The sequence below is a fragment of the Geotrypetes seraphini genome, chromosome 2 (genome assembly GCF_902459505.1).
Source record: "Geotrypetes seraphini chromosome 2, aGeoSer1.1, whole genome shotgun sequence".
NCBI classification, from domain to species: Eukaryota; Metazoa; Chordata; class Amphibia; order Gymnophiona; family Dermophiidae; genus Geotrypetes; species Geotrypetes seraphini.
In genome coordinates this window covers 499888680-499915083 of record NC_047085.1, presented here as the reverse complement: position 1 = coordinate 499915083, position 26404 = coordinate 499888680, and the positions used below count along the sequence as shown (strand labels likewise).

Here is a 26404-nt window from a genome sequence, read left to right as displayed (position 1 = left end):
ACCGCCGCGATCTGTATTAAGTAAAGTGGGGGGGCTCCCCAACAAAAACCCCCGTCGCAGCCCCTAAAAACAGTCTTTTTCTTCGGCGTGCGCCTCCGTCTTGCGCTCAGTTGTCGGCACGCGCCTTTGTCTTCCGCGTTACTGTCTATGAACCGATATGCACATTGCAAAGTGCACTTAGGCACACTAGCTTAAGTTCGACATTGACTTGGTATAGGCTTTGCACCTACGTTTCGGCTCACCAAAGTGGCTTTGCACTACTATGCATTTGGGGATTAATAATCGGAAGGAGTCGTATATGCTGGAAGGGGAGAGGCTGATATGCACACATTGGGGTCCTTCTATTAAGATTACCGCCCGCTAAATGCTAAAGCATCCATTATATTTAGCGCGCGCTAAATCAATTTCGCCACCTTAACTTCAGGAAATTATTAAAAACTAACCGATTTAACCGATTTATAGCCTAACTCCCCCTGCCCGTCCCCTTGTTCCTAAGAGCTCTTAGCCCCCCGTTCCCTACTCACCTTTACATATGGCCCCTATATTATATTGTACCTGTATTCTGTTTCCCTTTAATTGCATCTCCATTCGCTGACTGTACCAATATCCGCTGACTGTCTAGTCCTTCTTATATTATATTATATGCGCTGATTATCCAGCCCTCTCAACTGTATTGTCTTTCGCTGATTGTACCAATTTTCGCTGTTTGCCCAGCCTTCTTTATTGTAAACCGCCTCGAACTTCTACGGCTTTGGCGGTATATAAGAAGTAAATTATTATTAGATCCTGCTTCCATCAAAAACATTTTACCCTCCTTGTCCAATCCACCATCCTCTCCAGATTGGACTATTGCAACTCTATCTACTTAAGCCTAACTAAGAAAAACCTCCACAGACTCCAACGGATTCAGAATGCCGCGGCCAAGCTCATCTTCGCTAAAAGTAAATTTGACCATGTCTCCCCGCTCCTGGCCAAGCTCCACTGGCTTCCGATAATCGCCAGGGTCCACTATAAATGCGCCTGTTTAACTTTCAAAATCCTATATGGTATCCTCCCTCCCTTTATCCCTCTTTCTTGGAATTCCTCAAACCCTAATACCACCAGATCCTCCCACAAATTAAAACTATCCTTCCCCTCGCTAAAAGGCATTTCCCACACAGGAAAGCTAGGGACCTCCCTCCACTTCAAAATCACTGAGCTCTGGAACAACCTTACCTCCCCTCTTCGGAACTTGAGCTCTCTCCAAGTTTTCCGCAAACATCTGAAAACCTGGCTTTTCTCAAAAAATGTAAGTCTCCCTCCAACGTAGGAAACAAGGAAACTCTTATATCTTGGCATCCCAAGTCCTCTAAATTTTCTTCACACTTCTACCTCTAACCCTCTGTTGTAGTTCCTTCCTATTTCTCCTACTGTAAACTGCGTCGAGCTCTACGAACATGGAGATGATGCGGTATACAAACCTAAGGATTAGATTAGATTAGATTAATAAAAGGACCCCAATGTTAGTTGAAATGTACATAACATGCCCATTCTCCACACGCTGGTACAGACCGTTCTCCGTTACACTCTATGCAAAAGTGCACCAAATTGACAGAATGGTGTCTAGCAGTGTCTCACCAGCTGTGTGCGAAGGCCCAGTGGTGTTCCCCCGGAGAGATTCCAGAATATTTTTGGAAAATTCCCTTCATAAGTATACGCTAGAATAGGTAACATATACGTTAACGTACACAAGAGTCTGTCAGTGTTATGCGCGTCTGCACGCATAAGGATATAACCGCCCAGACAAGCATCATTCTTTGATGTGATCGGTCCTTGAAAACTGTCATTTTATTTATTTATTTTTTTTACGCAGTCGTTATCCAAACTTGAGCAGCATAGCAGTCAAGGCTTCGTTACGGTTTGGATCTTCTTATCTTTGTGAATTTGGATTTTCAGCTCTGACAGAAATTAAATTGAAAACAGAAAAGAGGACGACTGCAGATGGTGGATGATGAAATGCGTGTTTGCTTGTCGACTATCAATTAATTTGTATTCAAAAACAACATAACTTAATAGCAGATTTCTAGACTGCATAGCCGTAAGTTCAATGCGGTTAACAAAAGATTATGCTATGAGAAAATACAGGAATAATATGATACAGTGTTCCCCCGGTCGTTCGCGGTCCCGGTCATTCGTGGTATTTTCCGACCACGAACCGCCGACAAGGAGAGGGCAGCGGGAGAGGCAGGAGAGAGCAGCCGGAGCACCGGCGGGTGTAGGAAATCACTCGCTGTATGCTCCGACCGCCTCTTCCTGCACTAAGTCAGGCCTCACCAATCAGGAGCAGCTTTGACAGTGCAGGAAGTGATTTCCTTCACTCGCCGGCGCTCCGGCTGCCCTCTCCTGCCCAGTCATTCGCGGTCAGAAAATACCGCAAATGACTGGGACCGCGAATCGCCGACCGCGAATGACCAGGGGAGCACTGTACTTTATTTAAGGCCTGCAGTTTTCAATACATGAGCTGTTCTGTGAGGGAGTTTTTTTGCCAGTGAAAGTATCAAAAGCAGTTTTGATTTTGTACCTTTTGGTTCTATACTGCTACATTCATCTGAGGCTTTTTCCCCCTCTTTTTGGGTGCATGCTGGGTTTGAAGAGGGGGGTACCTCGGTGCCACGATCACACAACATTTTGACTCATTATATGAATACATTTATTTTGCATTTTGTACAAAGGAGAAGGCTTTGGGAATTCATAGTACCCTTGATGCAGGTGGCGGCCGAAACAGCCGTGTCTTATATCAAGAAACTACATTCTATGCCATAATGTTGGAGTTGCGTCATCTTTGTCCAGCTCCGTATCCAAGTTTTGTAAACAACCATTGTGATATGCTCTTACACTATTAAGTCTCCATCTTCCCCAGGATGGCAGGCCAACAAATTCCAGAATTCCATAGTACAGTGATATCTTGGAATCCGAACTTAATCCGTTCCAGAACCCCGTTCCAAATCGTTCGAGTTTCAAGACAAATTTTCCCATTTAAAATAGAAACTGGATTAATCCGTGGGTCCCACAAACTCAACTTTTAACAGTAAACACACTGGATTTTAAGGTAAAACATTAACAAATAATGATAATACAGTTCAGTGTTTTCCTCACTACACTACACAAGGGTGAAAATCACACGAGATGCTTTCACTACAGCTCCCAATGAACTGAACGATGTATGGGTGACCCGAGCGCTGGGGAAACTTATGCACAAACGCACACAAACAACATGCAGGGTGTTCGGATTCCGGGGGCAAAATTTGCTCAAATTTTTCATTCGGATTCCAATTTGTTCGAGTACTGGGGCGTTCGGATTCCAAGGTATCACTGTATATGCAAACTGAGGCTTAGCAGTAGCAGTGCCAGCTGGTTTCAGATTTGCCTGACAGGGTTGATCCAGGCCTGAGTTTATCCACCAGTCGCAAACCTGCGGTTTTGCTTTTCCGAGGGAATGCAGTTGGGAAATCAGAACTTACAAGTCCCCGCGTGTATTAGAGTAAACCCAGAAGTGGATCAACCCTCTTGGACAAAGCTGGAGCCAGTGGGCAACCAAAATGCAATAGGGAATGCAAATGGAGACAAAGGGAGTGAGAGAGATAACCAAGGAGCCGATGCAGGAAGAGACGCAGAAGGCAACAATCAGTCTAGTATGGAATATCAGGATGAAAGAGAAAAATAGGAAATGATTTAAGAGGGGAAGAAATGAAGGAGAGAATGAGAAAGGGAAAGGTGAGGGCAAGAGTGTTTTACCAGTAGCAAATTATCCAAATGTCACAGTAGTAAGCAGAGTAGCACAGGAGGGTAAGAAAGGTAAATCAGAAGGCAATGACTGTTTGTGGTATTCCCCCCAGGAGGCTGTGGACCACTCTGGATCATCTGTAAATATTTTTGGGGCTGTCTAATGAAAGGTAACTCATTAATGAGATACACACCCCTTACAAAGGGAGCCTTTGGAGAAATCTCCAGGCTGAGGCGGGGCGGCGGTGCTTTCATTAGAGCAGCTCCTGCCATGAATCTTCATGCCGATAATCGATGCTCTCCCATTGTGAGGGCCATCCAGGGCCTCATTAATCTTAATTACAGCAGTGCCAGAGCAGCACACAAGCCATGTTAATGACTGGTGAAATATTAGGTCTCTGACGCTGTGTATAATTCAGTCCCCTTTGCAGCACCCGGAGTTCTCACTTAACACTGGGAGAATGCAGACTGCAAGGGCAGGCGTCCCCTTGACACCTGGGAGGAACTGGAGCTGAGTCAGGATAAAGGTGATATCAGGGGTGAGTCCTGGAGGGCGGTTAGCAGATGGTGAAATGTAGCAGGAAGTGTCTCTAGTCACAGTGGAATCTGACAGAAATCGCTCAGTTCCCATATCCAGTATCTATATAGCCCTAGTCTCCTTATCACTAGGTCTGACCGATTCAGGGAATAAAAATGTCAATTCGATTCAGCCCATTGATTTTTCGATTCGATTTGATTCACTTTTCCTGCCCATTACATACATTAAATGAAATGAATATAGTGGGGAAAAAAACCCCAAACAATCAGGTTAGAAAAAGAATATAGAAATTACTTATACAAATCTCCCTCAAAAAAGAGGAGAAAACAAGGTACAATTCCAGGACAAAAAAATGATCAAACTTTACTTTAGAATGGAAGTACCAAAAGCTATAATTTAAGGAGTAAATGAAAAAGGTTGAGATTCTTGTGGATGAGAGGCAAGAAGCATTCTAGAGAAAAGAACTAAGATGTTGAGGCTCAAAAAATATACTTCACCGATTATAATTTAATAACACATTTACAAAAAAATTGAGCCAAAATAAATCTCCTAATTGCATAATTTTAGAATGTAGCTTCCAAACAGTCTGACGCCGTCTCTGGGTTTGTCTGGCAATATCAAGAAAACTAATTCAGAGAGTTTTGACAATACCTCTGGGCCTTCTAAAGTGGCAGCAGTAATGGAGGCATCCAGCAGGCAAGGTAGTGCTCTGAGCAGGCTGCTCCTCGCCTGCTCTGCCGGGGCCTTCCCTCTGCCGCGTCACTGATGATGCAGCAGAGGGAAGCCCTGGCGGGCAGACCGCGAGCAGCCTGTTCACCGCTGCTGCTGCTGCTGCTTTGCGAGGCCCAAAAGTTGAGTCTCATAGTGGTGGGGGGAAGGGGTGTCATCGGGAAGTGCTGCACAAGAAGACAGGAGGGAGGGATGGCTGCTACTCGGAGGGATAGGAAGGAGGGATGGGAGGGAGGGATGGAAAACTACTGCACAGGGGGATGGAGGGAGGGATGGAAAGCTGCTGCACATGGGGGAGAGAGGAGAAAGGAAGAATTGTTGGACATGGGGTGGAAAAGATGAAGGAAGAGATGAAACAAAGAAGTAGAAAAGAGGGAGAGGGAGAAATCTTGCATATGGTAGAGGGCAGTGAGACATGTATGGAGAAGAGAGAGAGAGAAATATTGGTCATAGGGTGAAGGGCAGGGAGAGATGGTGCATGCATGGGAAGAGAGAAAGAAATGTTGCACATGATAATGGAGGGGAGAAAGGGAGAGATGCTGCATGGAGGGGAATAGAGAGGTTTCACCCAGGGAACAAGGCAGGGAGAGAAAGAGAGATGGGAAAAACAGAAATGTTGGATATGACTGGAAGGGAAGGTACCAAGATGAAAGATGGATGGTGAGCACTGAGAAAGAAGAAAACGTCAAATGGACAGGAGACCCTGGTGAGCAAGTTAAGAAAAGACAAACAGAAACCAGAGCCTGGGACCAACCTGATTTGAATAATAAAATGACCAGACAACAAAAGGTAGAAAAAATAATTTTATTTTCTGTTATGTGATTACGATATGTTAGATTTGAAATGTCTACTCCTTCCAGAGCTGGTGTTAGACAGCGAGCACGAGATAGGACCTAACAGAAGAAGGAAAAGTGTTTTTTGTTTTGTTTACACCACAGCACCGACAGCGTGGGGTTGGAGAGGGCAAAGGGTGGGTGGGGTGGGTGAAGAGGATACATAAATAAACCTACCAGACTATTTGAAAAAACAAAACCCATATGTAGCTGACTCATCCTGCTTGTCCTAGGAGAATTTAAGATTGTAAACTCATCACAGTTACATTTGCCACTATTCGCAAGACTCCATAATATCGCGGAATAGAGAGCTCAAGATGAAGAGAATGAGCTCAAATATGGTAAATATTTACCAGACCTCTTGGCTGCAGTGATATAGAAATTGGAGAAGACTTTTCTCCTTCCCTTCTAGGTGTTGAGAGGTAGGGGAAAGCAAGCTGCAAGGGTAGTTTGGTCACTGCATCTCTTCACTAGCTCTCTTTTGGAACTTGAGTACAATTCAGGTTTTGGCCTTGTATATAAAAATAGAGGACCCCAGTATTCAGCAGTGACAGCCACCACATTAATTTAAACACAAATGCAGGGTTACCAGATGTCTGGATTCACCCGGATATGTCCTCTTTTTAGAGGGCGTGTTCGGACGGCTTTTCAAAACCCGGCACTTTGTCCAGGTTTTGAAAAGCTTCTTCTCTGGGACTATGACGGGAGGGCATCCCAATGAGAACAGGTAGAGGGGGTGAGACGGGGGGGGAGGGCGTGATGTAGGCATAATAGGGTGGAGCTGGGCGGGGCTATGGGTCCGGATATTTGTAAACTAAAATCTGGTAACCCTAGACAAACGCCATTAATTAATGTATATATTTAGTGCTACTGAATATATATGGTGCCCACCACTAAGTGGGCAATTCTACAACTGGAACCTCCATTTATGTACCCCAAGGAGTTGTGGTAGGAGCCTATTCAATAACAGAATCTGGGCACCTGGGTTCCATTACAAATACTACCGTAGTTCCCTATGTATAGGCCGCCCCCATGTATAGACCGCAGGAAATGCTGATTTAGGTTTTAAAACTCTTAGATAAGCCACCCCATGTTACTAGCCGCGGCTTATCTAAACGTTTTAAAACCTAAAATGGCCTGTACAATGGGGTGGCTGGGGCGGCCTATACCTCCCTCCCCCTTCCAGTAAATACCTTCACCGGCTGCCTCCTTTCTCGTCACGGCCAGCGGTGCAGGGCAAGAGCATTCTTTTCAGCATCCAGCCGGTGCCGTGCTGTTTCCTCAATGCCTGTGTCAGTTCTCGCGGGATTCATGAGGCAGAAGGCAGCCGTCCAGGAGAGAGCTGCAGGTACGGGGGACTCCGCGGCCGATCTTCCAATGGGGTGGCTTATTTATGTTGTCTTTAGATAGGCTGCCTCATATAAGGAAGCCGCACCCACTGCAGGGGATTGTAAAACCCATATATAGGCCGCAGCCTATACATGGGAAAATACGGTAATGCACTTAACATTAGGCACCAACATAGAGCTGGAGTAAGTGTGAGTGCCACAGGCAGCAGGGATATGCGTAACTTCCGGTATTCTCTAAGTTGCGTGTGTAAATGGGAGGACCTCCTATGCTCTGTCCATGTGTGCACCCCCTTGCATTTGATATACCACTTGAGGTAAACAGCCATCACAGTGGTTTACAATTTTAAAAAAATTATTAGAATAAGTACAATTACCATATTTGAAATGGTAAAATCCCAGACACAAGGACCTGCCCGCCTCAAACTCCATCCCGTTCCGCCTCAAACCCCGCCCCATTCCGTCTTTCAAATCCACCCCACACACATGCTCAGAGGCCCTCCAGACATGGCGGGGCTTTCCAAAACCCAGACAAAATGCCGGGGTTAAAAAGTCAGGCCAGGCACCCAGACATGGCCTCTATAAAGAGGACGTGTCCAGGTTTTCCCCAGACGTCTGGCAACTCTCTTCCCTGACATAGAAACATAGAAAATGACGGCAGAAAAGGGCCAAGGCCCACCGAGTCTGCCCACTCCAATGACCTACTCCCCTAGGTAATCGCTCTTTGATGACCTTTTCCCTCGTAGAGATCCGACTTGAGCATCCCATCTGTTCTTAAAATCTGGCACACTGCTGGCCTCGATCACCTGTACTGGGAGCTTATTCCAGCTGTCAACCACTCTTTCGGTGAAGAAGTACTTCCTGGTGTCGCCAAGAAACTTCCCGCCCTTTATTTTCAGCGGGTGTCCTCTTGTGGCCGAGGGTCCTCTAAGAAAGAAAATATCATCTTCTACCTCGATACGACTAGTGACATACTTAAACGTCTCAATCATGTCTCCTTTCTCCCTACGTTCATCGAGAGAGTATAGCCGCAATTCGTTCAGCCTTTCTTCGTGCGCACACTCACCCTTTCCCCATACCTTTTTATCTTCGGCACGAGCAGCCACAAACTGGCTACTTGCGTCGGCTTCGGCACCCTGTCGGACGTCATTTCCTAGGCACGGGTCTTGTGGCTGCTCGCGCCAAAGAAATAAAGGTATGGGGGGAAAGGAAGGGGGATGTACGTGGTGGGGGGAAGAGCAGGGGGCGGGGTGGAGGACGGGGAAGAGAGGCAGAGAGCAGGAAGGGTGCCAGCATCAAGAGGAAGACTACGCCCGGAGCAGACCGCACACTCCTTACTACGCCACTGTTTGGGTACATTTTGAAAGTGTGTGCCGTGTTTGGAGAAAATTGAGAGGAGAGTGTGAGAAATGATAATAATAATAACTTTATTTATAGACCGCAATACCTCGCAGTTCAGTGCGGTTTACAACAAGAAGAAAACTGCGGTCAGCCTATTGCTAGGTGGAATAAAGTTGGGTTTCTGTAGCCTATAGAACAGTGTCCCGCAAACTTTCCCTAAAGGTAGTGGCCGTGGCTCAAGGCACCTGGAAGTGCGCAGATATCGTCGTGATGACATCACTTGCTTGCGTGACATCATCATGTCAATGTCCGCGTGTGTGTGAAGGCCCTCCGGGTAGGCCCTGAGACACCAGTGTGTGGGGGGGGGGGGGGCAGAAGGGAAGAGGGCCAGAGATAAGGACAGATACTGGCGCTCACTGATTGCCTACAGGATGTGCCTCTCACCACGAGGCAGTCAGCTGGCACCAGCACCTCTTCTCCCCCCCCCCCAGTGTACCGCGGCACACCTGAAATCTCAGGAGGCACACTAGTTGCCTTGCCACACAGTTTGAGATGCACTGCTATAGAAGATGGCGGAGTGACTGTCTCTCTCCCTTCTTCCCACAGCACTGATGTACGCCAGCATCTTTGGGAACGTCTCCGCCATTATCCAACGGCTCTACTCGGGTACTGCCAGGTACCACACACAGATGCTGCGGGTGCGAGAATTTATCCGCTTCCACCAGATTCCCAACCCGCTGCGGCAGCGCCTGGAGGAGTACTTCCAGCACGCCTGGTCCTACACCAACGGCATTGACATGAACGCAGTGAGTGCCTGGGGAGAGAGGGTACCTGTCAGGAGCGTGACCATATGATTGCATCACTCCTTGTATCGCACAGGGTACCTTCCTTCATTTTTATGTCCATCAAGTTTTCAAGCTTTGTTTAAAATTTGATTAAACGCCTATCCGGAATTGTCTCTGGATTCATCGGTTCATTGGTTGTGACCAAAGGAAAGAAAAAATTATCAGGTAAGACATTTTTCCGTCTTGCTCACGCCTGAAATGAATGGCAACCCCCAGGCCTGCTCCATTAATTAATGAACTTATTCTCCAGAAATCCACTCAAAGTTTGTTTTTTTAAACACTATTAGGCCTGCTGTTTATTTTCTTGCAGTGAATTCTGCAGCTTAATTGTACGTTGACTGGAAAAATATATTTGTTTTAAAATCTGTCTGTCATTGCACCTCAATTGGCCACTGTTGAAAACAGGATACTGGGCCAGATGGACCATTGGTCTGATCCGGTACGGCTATTCCTATGTTAAGTAAAATAACCATTCTGGGCGATTTGCAATGATAAAAAGGGGAGGACAAAATCTAAAACAATGGGCTTATACATTCAAAATACATAGGATCGACGTACAATTAAACGCGAGGTAAGAAGGGGTAAACTACAATAAGTTTCTAGGACGACTGTACTTGCACATAGAGGAGGGGAAGAACTACAATATTTTTGAGAGGAAAGAACAAATAAGGATAAAGCAAAAGGTAGGGGTAGGCAGAGCAGATTTTACTGTTTGGTTAAAAGAGAGCGTCCTTACAAGGATGGTTGTGCTGCAAAAGCATCTTCAAAGAGCATCGTTTTTAAGCTAGATTTAAATTTGTCAAATGAACAAACATTATTCCATAATTCAACTTGAACCCCCAGCACCAGATATTGAGCCGGCCCCTCGACTCGAGTTTCACTAACGTCAAGCTTCCCCAGGAGGAATTATTGTATGACATATTATTGTACTGTCATATTATCCCAGGACAAGCAGGCGGGTATTCTCACAAGTGGGTGACGTGATCCAACGGAGCCCCGATGCGGACGCCTCACAAGCAGTCTTGCTTGAAGAAACTCGAAGTTTCGAGTCGCCCGCACCGCGCATGCGCGAGTGCCTTCCCGCCCAGCACAGGGCGCGTCTCCTCAGTTCTTACTTTTCCGCGGAGCCGAGAAGTCCGTCTTCGACTCTCTGCGTGAAGTTTTTTCACTTGTGCCTTCTAAAGTCCGCGGTTTAAAGTTCTTTTTTTCTCTTAATCGCTGATTTTCGTCGTAATTTTCTTGTTTTAAAAAAAAAAAAAAAAATTATTCCGTTCGTTCAACCGGGCAGGCCACATGGCTGCAGCCCCGCGGCTTCGATCTTGCGGCGGAGCTTTTCCAGCCTATGTCCCGGCCTGCTACCAGTTTTAAAAAGTGTTCCAAGTGCCAGCGCACGATTTCACTGACGACCCTCATCGACGCTGTCTTCGGTGTCTCGGGCCTCAACACCTCCCGAAATCATGCCGGCCTTGCCCCTATTTGTTCCCTCTCTGTATCCCTGCAGGATCTTGCTTCTGCTTTTTTCTTGTGCCGCCTGACCTTGCATTATGTCAGAGCCAGTTCAAGGTCGGTGGGCGCCTAGGCAACTTTCAGCAATTTAACTTTCAGGCCCCTAGTCTGCACCCCGCCACCTCCAAGATTTTGATAAGGGTTAAGGCAGAGGTGGGCAACGCCGGTCTTCGAGGGCCGGAATCCAGTCAGGTTTTCAGGATTTCCCCAATGAATATGCATGAGATCTATTTGCATGCACTGATTTCAAAGCGTATTCATTGGGGAAATCCTGAAAACCAGACTGGATTCCGGCCCTCGAGGACCGGAGTTGCCCACCCCTGGGTTAGGGCAGGGGTAGGCAATTCCGGTCCTCGAGAGCCGGAGCCAGGTCAGGTTTTCAGGATATCCATAATAAATATGCATGAGATAGATGTGCATCTCAAGGAGGCAGTGCATGCAAATCCATCTCATACATATTCATGGTGGAGATCCTGAAAACCTGACCTGGCTCCAGCTCTCGAAAACCGGAATTGCCTACCCCTGGGTTAGGGGATAGGGAATGGGACATGTCTACCGCTTTTCCGTGGTTACACATTCAAAGTGGTTTATGTATATACAGGTACAGTGCTTATATTGTACTTGGGGCAAAGGAGAATTAAGTGACCTTCCCAGGGTCACAAGGAGCAGCGCTGGAATTGATCCCACAACCTCAGGGTGCTGAGAAAGTAGCTCTACCACTAGGCCACTCCTCACCTGAACAGTCATAATTATCACACAAACATACTATAATACAGGTAAAAGTAGGTGCTGATGTGTTTTTGTTTCCTTTTGTGTGATTGTCAGGACGTGCTGGTTTTCCTTGACTGCTGCTGTGTTATGCCTAACAGTTGGGCCGGCCCTGCTCTCCTTCACCTTCTCTTTTTCTCTCTGTCCATACAAACTCTTTCTCCTATGCCCTCTTCTTCCCCGTCCCTTGCATTATCTATGACATCTCTTTGTAGACTCTCCCCTCTTCACCCTCAAATCTCTGTCCCTGCAGGATCTTCTTTTGTCTCTGAAGTTCCTCACTTCCTCTTTGTCCCTACAGGTGCTGAAAGGATTCCCCGAGTGCCTGCAGGCTGACATCTGCCTGCATCTGAACCGCAGCCTCCTACAGAACTGCAAACCCTTCAAAGGGGCCACAAAGGGCTGTCTGCGAGCCTTGGCCATGAAGTTCAAAACCACGCATGCCCCGCCTGGAGACACACTTGTGCATGCTGGAGATGTCCTCACCGCCCTCTATTTCATCTCCCGCGGCTCCATCGAGATCCTGCGTGGAGACGTTGTGGTGGCCATCTTAGGTAATGAGGGACTGGGAAAGAAGGGCGCCAGGGATGGAATGCTGATAACTCTGGCAAGAGAAATAATGTGTACCAGAAACTATGAACAAGCAAGAGATTGACCCTGGTGTAGAGAATGACACGGTGACAAAATTCATCACCGTTCCCGTCCCCGCGGATAACCGTGGGAAACCATCTTCATGTCATTCTTTAAAGAGAGAGGGAAGAATCAGAGTATGAATGGCCACAACCACTGACCCTCAAGCTTTGCTTTGAAGAATGCTGGTGTAGAAGGACTGAGATTGAAACAGACACTACAGAATGACAGTCTCTGGTATCCAGAGCAGATATTGTGATGTCATAATGCCTCATTCCACCAGTGCCTAAGAGCCAATCACATCAGTGATGTCACAATGGCTTCATTATCCTTGGCTCACATAAGAATCAGAGTATGAATGGCCACAACCACTGACCCGCAAGCTTTGCTTTGAAGAATGCTGGTGTAGAAGGACTGAGATTGAAACAGACACTACAGAATGACAGTCTCTGGTATCCAGAGCAGATATTGTGATGTCATAATGCCTCATTCCACCAGTGCCTAAGAGCCAATCACATCAGTGATGTCACAATGGCTTCATTATCCTTGGCTCACATAAGAATCAGAGTATGAATGGCCACAACCACTGACCCGCAAGCTTTGCTTTGAAGAATGCTGGTGTAGAAGGACTGAGGCTGAAATAGACACTAGAAAATGACATGGGATTATTTCCCGCGGTTATCCGCGGGGACGGGAACGGTTATGAATTTTGTCACCGTGTCATTCTCTATCCTGGTGCTCCACAGTAGAGCAATCCACAAAAGACTCTGTGGAGAGTTGATGTTCCAGATGTAGGCTTTATTAAGAATTCAACTTTATAATCCAAATAAAAGTATATGAGACCCAATGCACTAGGGCCTAGGGACCCAACCCGGTCTGTGTTTCGACAATGTTGTCTTCTTCAGGGATCCATGTAGGTCATATGACAATACCTCGTGGATTATATGAAAGTCCGATTCCTAGAAAGACTCTGCGCAGATGCAGAAGAGTAAAAAAAAACTTCTCATCAGCGCATCAACTTCGCTTTCATCTCCGAGACATGGATTCCCGATCTAGAATTTCCTCAGAATATAAAATTATTAACAAAACATGAGAGGGCAACAAAAGGGGAGGGGGTATTAGTAATTTACAAAGATCTCACATTTTCAATGATAGACACCCTAGTACAGGGGTGCCCACACTTTTTGGGCTTGCGAGCTACTTTTTAAATGACCAAGTCAAAATGATCTACCAACAATAAAATAAATAAAAAAACACAAAGCACACTGTATGCATAGAAAATGTTAATCATCATTCCTATTCCAGGGTTTTTCAAAGAGGTCAAAGCAGATGACTCTAAGCACTATCACCTCAGTAACAACCATACAAAAATAGACAAATATACCCCTTCCCTTTTTACTAAACCATGATAGCAGTTTTTAGCGCAGGGAGCTGCGCTGAATGCCCAGGGCTGCTCTCGACACTCATAGGCTCCCTGCGCTAAAAACCTCTATTGCGGTTTAGTAAAAGGGGACCTTAGTGTAAAATATAGACAGCAGATATAAATTCAGACACATTTTGATCACTAAATTTAAAATAAAATCATTTTCCCTACCTTGTCTGGTGATTTCATGAGTCTCTGGTTGCACTTTCTTCTTCTGACTGTGCATACAATCTTTCTTCCCTTTTAGCCTGTATGCTTCTTCTCCCCCAGACCTCATTCCTTCCCCCCAACTTTTCCTTCCTCTTCCCTGCCCTTTCTTTCTCTCTGCCTCCCTTTCATTTTTTTCTGTTTCTCTTCTTTCCTTCTGTCTCCCTGCCTGCCCTTTTTCTTTCTTTCTCCCTGCCCTCCCCCAAGCCACTGCCACTGCCACTGCCATTACCATCGGGGACCAGGACCCAAACACCACCAATAACAGGCCCCAAGCTCTCCCTGCTTCGGCCAACCAGCATTCCTCTCCCCGACGTCAATTCTGCCGTCGGGAAGAGGAAGGCTGATCAGCCCAAGATCGTGATCAACCTATTGGGGGAAATGCTGCCGGGTCCTGCCTTCGCGGAAACAGAAAGTAGGCAGAACCCGGCAGGAACAAGAACAAATGCTTTCACTAACCTGTCTCCCGCATTAGCCCGTAGCGAACGCTTGCTTCAGGGCTCTCAACATGTGCGTGCAGGCTTCCCTTCTCCCCCCCCTCCCCGGACATAACTTCCGGTTTCGAAGAGAAGCCTGCACGCACACGTTAGAGCCCGGAGCATAAGTTCGCTAGGGGCTGAAATTTCCAAGCCGGTTTTTTTTTTGGGGGGGGTTTTAATGTTCAGCAGCGGCAGATGACAGCTGGGCGGACCGCCCAGCTAAAAGGCCCTAGGGAGAACACTGGAGAGGAAGGCTGATCGGCCCGTAGATCAGGACGGCAACACGAGTGCGATCGACTCGAGTTGCCTTCCTGAGCTACTGGTCGATCGCGATCGACGCGTTGGGCACCCCTGCCCTAGTAGATGCAGACCTAGGGTTCCTTTTACTAAGCTGCGATAGCGTTTTTAGCGCGCGCTAAACCCGCGCTACGTGGCTAGAGCTAATGCCAGCTCAATGCTGGCATTAGCGTCTAGCGCACGCTATTCCGTATGTTAAAGCCCTAACGCAGCTTAGTAAAAGGAGCCTTTAGAATCACTACTTTGCATATTACACTAAACTTTGCATATTACACTAAACTTTCTACTGCTCTGTAGACCACCAGGATTATGGAGCAAAATTCACCAAAAATTGTATGAAATCATCCTATGTTGTACCACCACCTTTGAAAAACTAATCATACTACACTTCTCCCTCGTTATTCGTGGGGGATAGGGGCCGAGCCGGACCGCGAATTAAGAAAAACCACGAATATCTTCTCGGCCGGCTCTGACCCACCCCTGCCTTTCCCCCGGCATCCTGGCCTTACCTGGTGGTCTAGCAGGCTTTCGGGGCAGGAGCGATCTTCCTACGTTCCTGCCCCATGCAGATCGCCAATAGGAAATGACTGCCGTGAGTTCTCGTAGTCTCTCGAGACTACGACGGGAGCTCACGGCAGCCCTTTCCTATTGGTGGTCTACACGGGGCAGGAGTGTAGGAAGATTGCTCCTGCCCCGAAAGCCTGCTAGACCACCAGGTAAGGCCGGGATGCCGGGGGGAAGGCTAAACTATGGAGGGGGGGTTTCCCCCTCCCCCCAAAAATCACGAATATGTGAAATCGCGAGTGCTGAAACCGCGAATGGGGAGGGGGAAGTGTAGGTGACTTGAACCTTCACTTGGACCCCAGTGTGAAAATCATAGAATTCTGCCCTTCACTAGTTAGGTGTGAGTATTTACACTAGCCATTGACCTGGTAGGAATGCTTACACCTAAACTTAGGTATGTAAATATGGACTTAACGCATTCTATAAAGACAGTTGTGTGCACAGCTGCCACTATAGAATTTGCATATAGCGTGCATAATCCTGGACCTAAACTTTGACGACCAGATGTTTTAAGTGCCAAAATTTGCCCAGGCTCTGTTTTCTGCAGATATATTTCCATAGCATTTGTTTGCAAGGGTGGTAGTTATCTGCAGTGGCGTAGCGAGAGTTAAACGCGCCAGGGGCAGTGGCGCCCCTCCCCGTCCTCTTCTCCACCACCCCGCTCACTTCCACGCGCTCCTTCCCCGTCCTCCCCCCCTGCCCTGCGCGTGCCCCTTCCCTTCCCCCGTATCTCTGTAACGTTCCCGGCGCGAGCAGTCACGCCAGCATCGGCTCTTCCTCTGATGTCACTTCCTAGGTGAGGGTCCGGGAAGTGACGTCAGAGAAGGAGCTGACACTGGCGTGACAGCAGCTTGGGGGTGGCTGCTCGCGCCGGGAACATTACAGAGACTAGAGGTACGGGGGAAGGGAAGCGGCATGCATGTGCAGCAGTGTGGAGGCAGAGTGGGGAACAGTTGCCTGCGCCTTCACCAAGATGGCGCCCGGGCTAGACTGCCCTCCTCCCATCTTATTACGCCACTGCTTACATGGGTAGAGCAGAGCATGGGCAGGACTCGAGCTTAGAATACTCCAGCACCCAGTTGCTAACACTTATACCAGATCCGTGGCCTGTGTAAGTGCTCGCACCTATGTATTAGATGTGTATATGCCCAATGAGACTAATATTCTATGAAGGAAGGTAGGCATCTACATTCTTTTAGAGAATGGGCTCTTACCAGTTGCCCTCTGTCCCCTAATTGTAAGTGCCAGGTTATAAAATTGCCGTCTTAGTAAATTTCTTCTTTCAAACTGTCTCTCCCAGTTCTCTGCTCTCTCAACCCCTCAAACTTCCCCCACTCTAATTTATAACATTTTATTGAAGGAAATAAATAAATATAATATAATACAAATAGATTTTCATTTCAAATGGATTCACAATTTTGATATTTTCATACATATTTCTATCATTCCTCCAAAATATATTTCCATATGACCCATATCAACCCTCCTATGCCCCCCCACTTCCCTTCCCCCTCCTATTAACATTGTATTGAAGTAATTAATCAAATTATAATAAATTATGATATATATACGTACATATTTCTATCATTCCTTCAATATACACTTTCCCCCACTCTAAAAACTATCGTTTGCAACCACATACACCAGGGGTGGGCAACTTCTGTCCTCGAGGGCCAGACTCCAGTTGGGTTTTCAGGATTTCCCAATGAATATGCATGAGATCTATTTGCATGCACTGCTTTCAATGCATATTCATTGGGGAAATCCTGAAAACCCAACTGGATTCCGGCCCTCAAGGACTGGAGTTGCCCACCCCTGACATACACACACACACAGCAGCAAGGATTGTAAATTACTCCATATCTCTTATGAGATGCATTTTTGTTCTTTCTGATCTATATTTCAGTTTCCTTGTTAATCATTCTGTGAAAACTAATGACTAAATCATACAGTTAGCCCAATCGAAGTAAAGAAACAATGGTCCAACTGTCTGCAGTGAAAAACAATCCAGAGCAAACAAAACAAAATACTGCAGACTTTGTACACGATGCAGGCAGACTTTATTTATGACGAATAAAACATTTAAAAACCTTTTACCAGGCAAGGGACCCAACACGGTCCGTGTTTCGTATAATCTTCATCAGGGGTCCTAATAAGTACAAGTACAATATTAAAACCAAGATAGTTAAAAAGATAATTTTAAAGAATAATAATAATAATAATAATAATCAATTAAATATTAAGATGATTCAAATTTTCCAATACAGGGGCAGAGGTGTGGAAAGTAAAAAATAAAACACAAAAAAATAAGAATAAAAATAAAAATAAAGAATAATTAATAAATAAATAAATAGAAGGAACTTGAAGGGAAAAAATGAAAAAAGTTCCTTCTATTTATTTATTTATTAATTATTCTTTATTTTTATTTTTATTCTTATTTTTTTGTGTTTTATTTTTTACTTTCCACACCTCTACCCCTGTATTGGAAAATTTGAATCATCTTAATATTTAATTGATTATTATTATTATTATTATTATTATTCTTTAAAATTATCTTTTTAACTATCTTGGTTTTAATATTGTACTTGTACTTATTAGGACCCCTGATGAAGATTATACGAAACACGGACCGTGTTGGGTCCCTTGCCTGGTAAAAGGTTTTTAAATGTTTTATTCGTCATAAATAAAGTCTGCCTGCATCGTGTACAAAGTCTGCAGTATTTTGTTTTGTTTGCTCTAAATCATACAGTTCACAGTCAGAAAATAGAGTTGGAAAAAAATCAAGAAAACAGAACAGTATAAGTATTTAATAAGGTGCATGCATAATTTATTTGCTGATACAAAAGGCACCTGCTTGCAGGGATAGACTGATCACATAGGCAGCTAGGCAGTGCCCGAGGGCCCAGAGCAGTTGGGGGGCCCAGTGCTTCCCAACAGCTGTCTGCCACCGAGCTCGCGGCCTATTCTCTACTCATCGTGCCCTCTTCCGACGTAATTTCTTATATGGGCAAGGGCGGGATACAGCAGACAGCCGGTGGAAAGCTACTACTAATATTAATTATTTCTATAGCGCTACCAGACACACGCAGCACTGCACAGAGTCACAAAGAGTAAGAAAACAGTCCCTGCTCAAAAGAGCTTACAATCTAAACAGGCAAGACAGACAAACAGGATGTCATGGATACAGTTAAGGGGAACGGTTAATCAACGGGCTGGGTTGGAGGGCAGAGGGGAGTACAGGGCAATGAAGCCATTGTGACATCACTGATGAGGTTGGCTCTTATTGGTGGAATGAGGCATTATGACATCATAATCTCAGCTCTGCTTCCCAAAGACGAACAGGATGTCATGGATACAGTTAAGGGGAACGGTTAATCAACGGGCTGGGTTGGAGGGCAGAGGGGAGTACAAGACAATGAAGCCATTGTGACATCACTGATGAAGTTGGCTCTTATTGGTGGAATGAGACATTATGACATCATAATCTCAGCTCTGCTTCCCAAAGACGAACAGGATGTCATGGATACAGTTAAGGGGAACGGTTAATCAGCGGGCTGGGTTAGAGGGCAGAGGAGTAGGGTTAAGGACTGAAAGCTATATCAAAAAGGTGGGTTTTCAGTCTGCTTTTAAACAAGGGAAGGGAAGGGGCTTGACGGACAAACTCGGGTAATTTATTGCAGGCATGGGGGCAGCTAGATTAAAGCTCTGCCATTGCCACTGGAGAAACAGATAGGAGTGGGGGACCAGAAGTCTGGAGTCTTATTGCCTAAGGATGGGGCCAGGTCTGGAGGGTGGGGCCAATAGCCTTATTGCCTGGGGCGGGGTTACATAGGGTCTGGCCCAAGGGAAGAAAGGAGGGCCCAGAAGCTATATTGCCTAGGGACCCAGATCTCTGTCAGTCCATCCCTGCCTGCCCAATGAGCCATGTTTCAGCTTGCATTTCTTCAGAGGCATTTGGTGTTAACTTATAAACATAAATAAAACAAAATCCATAATCTTTACTTGGAAAAAAGACATAAGCTTGAAGACCCCATTTGTCCTAAATAACATCTCACTAGAGTCCGTTTCCACCTTAAAAATTCTTGGGGTCATAATTGATGATAAACTACTGTTTCACGAACATATCAATAATACAGTCAAAATATGTTTTTATAAATTGCATTTAATACGATCAATCGCCAAATTTCTTGAGCCCAAATCGATTAATATTCTGATACATTCACTGATTATAGCTAAAATGGATTACTGCAACTCACTACTACTTAACATCTCCCAAAAAGAAAAAAGAAGATTTCAACTTATCCAAAATACAGCTATTAAACTAATATATAACGCTAAGAAATATGACCAAGTCACACCATTATTGATCGATTCTCACTGGCTCCCTATCAATCATCGCATCCTTTTTAAGCTCATGCTGCTAATATTTAAAACCCTAACCTATAATGAACCTCAATTCATAGCCAGAATGTTAATACCCCATAAGACAATACGTCCACTCAGGTCATCCTTCCAAAACCTCTTATCTATACCCTCTTTAAAAATAGTAGGCACGAGAAGATCCGATATGTTCTCTGTAATGGGCCCCCAATGGTGGAATTCATTACCACTTTATATTAAAAATGAAAAAGACCTCTCCTTCTTAAAAAAATTGTTAAAATCTTATCTTTTTAAAGATGCTTATACTTGAACTTTAAATTTGCTTAATATTTTTAAATTTTAACTATCCCATTTCCTTTTGTTCTTTTCCTTTTTTGTTTTTCTTCTAAATAGAATTGTAACTTTCCCCCCCCCTTCCTCCCAACTCAAGTTTGTCTTGTCTCTAAGAATTTTGTCATTTGGTTTGTCCTTTTTGTAATTCACACTTTTCTTTTAATAATTTTGTACTTCGCTTAGCAAACCGATTAAGCGATCCATCAAATTCTAATAAACTTGTAAAGGAATCTCAAAATTAATTGTCAAAATTTGAAACATCCAGTAAATGGGATCTAGCCAATTCCTGTTTTCAGTTCAGAAACTCTTGAGCAAATGGGCATACCCACGTGTCACAGTCCGGCCTCTGTATGGTCTTCATGCGTACGACGTGGATCCATAGGGTAATCCCTCCCTCTTTCTGATGTCAGGGAAGGAGATATAATCCACTGTCACCACTAGATGGAACTAGAATCTCTATAAATTACACAAATAAACAGACTCTATGAAGAGCAACAAGCCATTATCTTCAAATAGAGAGGAGAAGGGTCTCAGAAACCAACTCAAGATCTGAGAATTATTGGTTCAAAGAAGATTCTATCATCGATGATAGAAACTTTGAACCAAAAAGGGAGACTTTGTAGTCCTGAAAAGAAAACCTTTTGTAATCCAGAAAGCCTTGTGACCCAGTTCAGGGCTTTGAAATGAGCTGTTCCAGGTCTTTCTCCTTTAAGTCCACCGGTTCAACAAAACAATTATAATCCTCAGAATAACAGTAATTCCCCAAGTCTTTGTAATCCGCAGAGCCTGGTGGTTCAGTTGCTGGATGCAAAAATAAGTTTCTCAGCAATAGAAGTGTGAACAATCAGTCAGAAGTTCTCAGACACCAACAACAGTAAGCAAACAAAAAAAAAACCCCTTTCCAAAGTTCCAAGGGGGCTTGAGTAGGGTGACCAGATTTTTCAAGTGGAATATCCGGACCCCTAAACCCGCCGACAAGCCTGCCCAGTTCTACCCATCCCTGCCCTGTTACGCTCCAGTCTCGCCCCCAATCCCAACCTAGCCCCAGCTCTGCCCCCTTTCCCCCGCTGCCTGCTCTCATCGGGCAGGAGGGCATCTGCGATTTGTTTGAAGCTTTTTAAAACCCGGACAAAGTGCCAGGTTTTGGAAAAGCCATCCGGACCCCCGGATATCTGGTAGCCCTCCTCCCACTCACAGTAATCTCTGATTAACCATGGCCACCCACAGCTGTCTTTACCTGCTTTTGTCCTCTTCTCAGGTTCTCCTAATCAGGTTGCAGTCCATTGCCTGATTCCCCCTGAGGTGGGGCTTCTATATAACATATAACATAACATAACTTTATTCTTCTATACCACCATGATCAGACGACTTCTAGGCAGACAATGAAGAAAGCTGGACAATCAACGAATTACAAAATGCAAATAATAAAAGTACAACATATTACTCAAGAAAAGACAGAATAAGATTATTAAATTTAGTGTGACTTCCGTTTAAGAGATAAATCTATCAAACAATACAGTTATCATTTCTTTCCGAAAGGCGCCGTAGATCAGCCTGGCTCCATCGATGTAGTTACCTAACCAAGACTGTTGTTTACATGCTTGAAACATGAAAGTCCTATCCAAAAAGGACTTGTATTTACAGCCAGTGATCCTTGGGTATGCAAATAAATTACAATTTCTGGTTATCCTTGTAGGGCTATATAGCACGAAATGAGGTAAAAGATAAGCAGAAGCTACAATCCATCTCCTCAAGAGCCAGCTCCAGCCCACCCTCTTCCTAGGGATTAGGATTTCCTTTAAACTCTCTTTGGGTTATTGGGAGGCTGCTGGGCTTTCCCCCACCCTTTCCCTTTCCTGAGGGGGAATCACATACTGTCTTTTCAGCCAAGGGAACTGAGCCTCCTCGTCCTTGTGCTCCCCCTGGTGGACATCCTAAGGAATTTCACAAGATGTAGGGGAGGGGTACCTTGGGTTAAGGATCTGCCCTGGGTTTTTCCTGTTATCCAAGCCCTCCCTGTGGGTCTTCTGAGTGTTCTGAGGCAAAACTGCATCCCTCGTGGATATGGCGGAGGACCTCATTACAAGTAAAAAGTGTAGTTACTTACCTGTAACGTAGGTTCTCCGTGGACAGCAGGATAGTCAGCCACATATGGGTGTTGTCCTAACACCTCCCAATTTGCGGATAAGCTCTCCAATAGCTCAGAGAGATTTTTTTTTTTTTTTCTGAGCACGTGCAGTGCCCGGGCCCCACTGGGCATGCCCGAGCCCTACCCATTTCCCCCTGCTTCCCCCTAATCCCCAGGATGTTCCTAGCTGTGGCCGGGTCGGCTGTATGGGGAGGCAGGTGGGTTGTGTGGCTGACTATCCTGCTGTCCACGGAGAACCTACGTTACAGGTAAGTAACTACACTTTCTCCTAGGACAAGCAGGATGAGTCAGCCACATATGGGTGACTCCCTAGCCGAGGGATGTACCGACTGGACCTGTGCCTTAGCGCTTTGTGCATCCCTCGCCTGGCTGTGGAGGCCGAGCCGGGCAGGGTAATCAGGCAAAGCAGGTAAAGTTGTGGAAACAAGGTTTTAGATAAAGTGCTGTGTTAACTGAGCAATAATACTCACAGAACAATGAACTGGTCAATGACAATCAATGAACAGTGAGAAACCAACTGGTCAACAGTGACCATTCGTACTTGCATGTGAGAATTCATACTTGCCTATTCCACATTCAGTCTAGACAGGAGTGCTGGAAGACCTACTTAACTCACAGAACAGCGAAAACTGGTCAATGACAATCAATGAACAGTGAGAAAACCAACTGGTCAACGGTGACAATTCATAACTGGTCAATAGTGACAATTCGTACTTGCATATGAGAATTCATACTTGCCTATTCCACATTCAGACTAGACAGGATTGCTGGAAGACCTACTTAACTCACAGAACAGTGAAATTGGTCAATGACAATCAATGAACAGTGAGAAACCAACTGGTCAACAGTGACAAATCGTACTTGTATGTGAGAATTCATACTTGCCTATTCCACATTCAGTCTAGGAAGGAATGCTGGAAGACCTACTTAATCAATATCTATAACACCCTACTTGAACAGTGTTAGTCGATATTTATAACCCCCTACTTGATCAGTGTTTGTCAAGGCTGTGCTAGTGGTTGCTGTCCCTCCCGGGAGGGAAGAGCCACTTCCAAGACTGCTCGGCCGAATGTATTTGGAGCGTGGAATGCTATGTCGAGGCAGTAGTGCTTGGTGAAGGTGTGCATGGAGGACCAAGTGGCTGCATCGCAGATGTCCCCTATTGGTGTGTGGTGCAGAAGTGCCGTTGTGTTGGCTATGGTTCTGCGCTGGTGGGCGTTGGCTCCCACCTGCGGTTGATGCTGCGCTTTTCTATAGGTGAAGGGGATGCACTCTTATATCCAGCGCGAGCGCCTGCGTTTGGTGGCCGGAAGTCCTGGTCTGTTTTGGTCGTAGGAGGCGAACAATTGAGGCTTGTCTAATCTGCTGCATAGTCAGGGCACGCACACAGTCCAGGAGGTGTTGCTGAGGTGGCAGTGTGCCTCCCTGTGGGGAGATGTATAGTGCCGGGAGGCACGCTGAAGCCACCTTCGGCAAGAATCGGGGGTGGGTTCTGGGTACCACCCTGTTCTCATGAGGGAGTGTGTCAGTAGACACGATGGTCAGGGTTTTCCCAGCCAGGAATACGGGATCTGCCTCCCCCAAAGGTTTGAAGGGGTCGAGGTCAGATGATGCGGCACCAAGTTGAGGTCCCATCCGGGCAGTGGTGGTCTGGCCGGTGGGTGCAGATTGGACAGTCCCTTCATGAAATTTTGTGATTACTGGATGCCTCGACACTGGTTTGCTGTCTAGGCCAGCGTGGTATGCCGTGATTGCACTTAGGTGGACCTTGATAGAAGTGGGTTTTAGGTCCCCCTGAGATAAGCTCAGTATGTACTGCAGGATGTCCGGTATGGGGCAGTTGTAGGGGTCTCGCTGCGTGTCTGTGCACTGTTAGCGGGACCTTCTCCCTTTCAACCCATAGCATTTTCTGGTTGAAGGTCTTCTGGCTGCCATAAGAGTGTGCTCCACGTCTTGTGGTAGGTTCATCCTCTCATCATCCATGCGGTCAGGGCTAAGGAACGCAGCTCGTGGTGGAGGGTAAGGTTCCCGCGTTGTGTAATGAGAACTGCACTGATCGGGAGCGGGGAGAGGTGGGTGAACCGCTAACCCTTGCCGGAATGGGAACCATGGTTGCAGGAGCCCGAACAGGGCAATCATGATCACCGTTGCTCTGTCCTGAAGAATCTTCTGCAGGACTTAGGGTGTTCCAACTCACAGACAGACCGTCAGGGCTGAGACGGCGATGGGTTGATCTCTTTGCACAGAAGGTCGAGTATTTTGAGTTCGGTTCGGTTGCAAACAGGTCGATGCTCGGTGTGCCCCAGGTGCTGAAGATCTTCTTCATCGCCGCTGGGTTGAGACACCACTCATCGGGATCCAGCTGGTGGCTGAGTCTTTCTGCCAGGTCGTTCTGCTCCCACAGGAGGTAAGTTGCCTGGATGGGGCATTGAATGGAGTTGGAGAACTCCCACATGTGGCAAGCTTCCTTGCATAGCGAGGTCGACTCTGTCCCTCCCTGTTTGTTGATATAGTGCAAGGCCACCTGGTTTTCTGTTTGGGTGAGGACTGCCCTGTCTCTTTGAAGGTTTCGAGGGCATTCCCTAAGGCCCTGAGCTCCAGTAGGTGGGTAGTCAGAGGTTGGGTACACTGGTCCCAGTGACGTCTGAGGTGCCCTTTCAGGGATCACATGAGTAGTCTGGTGTGCTGCACAACAAAGACCGGAGCGTGCTGACGATGAGCTGCTGGCAGGGATGCACTGGGCCAGGGATGTCATGGCGTCGATCTGGTAGTCCCGTAGGACGGCCTTGGTCTGCGTGGTGTTGATGACTGCCCAGATGAACGATATCCCCTGGGTGGGTATCAGGTGGGATTTCATGTAGTTGATGAGGAACCCCAGTTCTTGGAGGAGGGTTATGGTGGTTGACGGGGCTGCCAGCTGTCGAGATAAGATAGGACGCGCACCCCTTGAAGGCGAGGATGTGCCATTGCCACGCACTTTGTGAACGCTCTTGGAGCCGTTGAGAGTCCAAGAGGCAGGACCTTGTACTGGAGGCATCTGTCTTGGCTTTAGAAGCGACGATGCCTCCTGTGGGCTGGGTGCATGGGATACTAGCCAATACTCGGGCTGTAACAGGGCCAAGACTGTACCCAGAGAGTGCGTCTGGACCTTGTGCATCTGTTGAGCTTACAGAGATCCAGGAACGAGCGTTGTCCTTGTCCATGGTGACGCGGTGGTACCTGGAGTAGAAACCCCTTGGTGATCTCCTCTGTTCGTCACCGCCTCTATTGATTCTGCCGAAGCAGGTCCTCTCCTTGCTGCAGGAAAGTTGGGTCGTCAGATGGAGAGTGCCCCGCCCACTCGGGGGGGGGAGGGGCGGGAGTGGAGACGAATTCGGAATCCCTGCTTGATGATGCTGAGGGCCCACTGGTCGATGGTGATCCTGGACCAAGCCTTCGCAGACAATCTGGTCATGCTGGGCCGGAGGGTGATCAAGGTTCTGTTTTTGTCTTGGGGAGAGGGCTGCCCTTGGATACCCCTGCCCCTCGGGCGGTGCTTGTTTGTGTAGCAGTTATGTTACTGTTGCGAGCGCTGGGGCACAGACTGCTGCCAGTGTGGACTGGCTCAGTTGTGAGCTGGAGTCTTTGTTTTATTTTATTTATTTATTTCCTCTCACTGGCCTCCTGATAAAGCCGCATCTGGAACTGGAGCGCAGCAATTCGTGCGCTCAGCATTGCGCCCTCGAAGGTCTTTTTCCCCGTGGAAACCAGGGTTTTTCAGGTCCTTCACTGACGGGGGTTGGGGGGGGTCGTGCTGCCCTGTTTCTCTTAAGCTACCGCAATGTCCATGTATGGCTGCTGCGGGTTGTCGAATCCCTGGGCTGGAAAGAACTGGTACTTCAATCCCAGTCTCCTTGATGTTGGTTGCCCTGAGGAGGGAGTCAGCCAAATCTTGTCTCTGCAGTCCAGGAGGTTCTTGTGGACTGGAATCGCCACTGCCTGCGTGAAGTACTGGTACTGGTAGTTCAGTCCTTGTAGTACTCTGTCTTGGGTACTTGTTGTCCACCCACGTGGATCTTGAGAAAGGCTGTGAGTTTCTGGAGGGACTTGGGGTGAGTCCTCGTTTGTGAGGTGTTTTTTTTTTTTTAGTAAATATTTATTTATTTTTGTGGGTGGTGACTCGGGGCGTGGCTGGAGGCTGGTGTGTAGCTTGTTCCTCCGTTGCTTGGGTGCATGGCATGCCACTGAACCACGCCATGTTGTTGTGCGTGGCTCCCTCTAAAGGGGGACATACT

General features: G+C 46.6%; 1 protein-coding gene across 3 annotated transcripts in view; it reads left to right on the top strand.

The window, feature by feature from the left end:
- Nucleotides 1-26404, top strand: part of KCNH2 (potassium voltage-gated channel subfamily H member 2) — an 809359-nt gene that overhangs the window by 744980 nt on the left and 37975 nt on the right. For all 3 annotated transcript variants that reach the window (XM_033932079.1, XM_033932078.1, XM_033932080.1), the window contains 2 exons: nt 9156-9355; nt 11970-12222. In XM_033932079.1, the coding sequence (XP_033787970.1) occupies nt 9156-9355; nt 11970-12222 (453 nt within the window). The remainder of the gene's footprint in view (nt 1-9155; nt 9356-11969; nt 12223-26404) is intronic.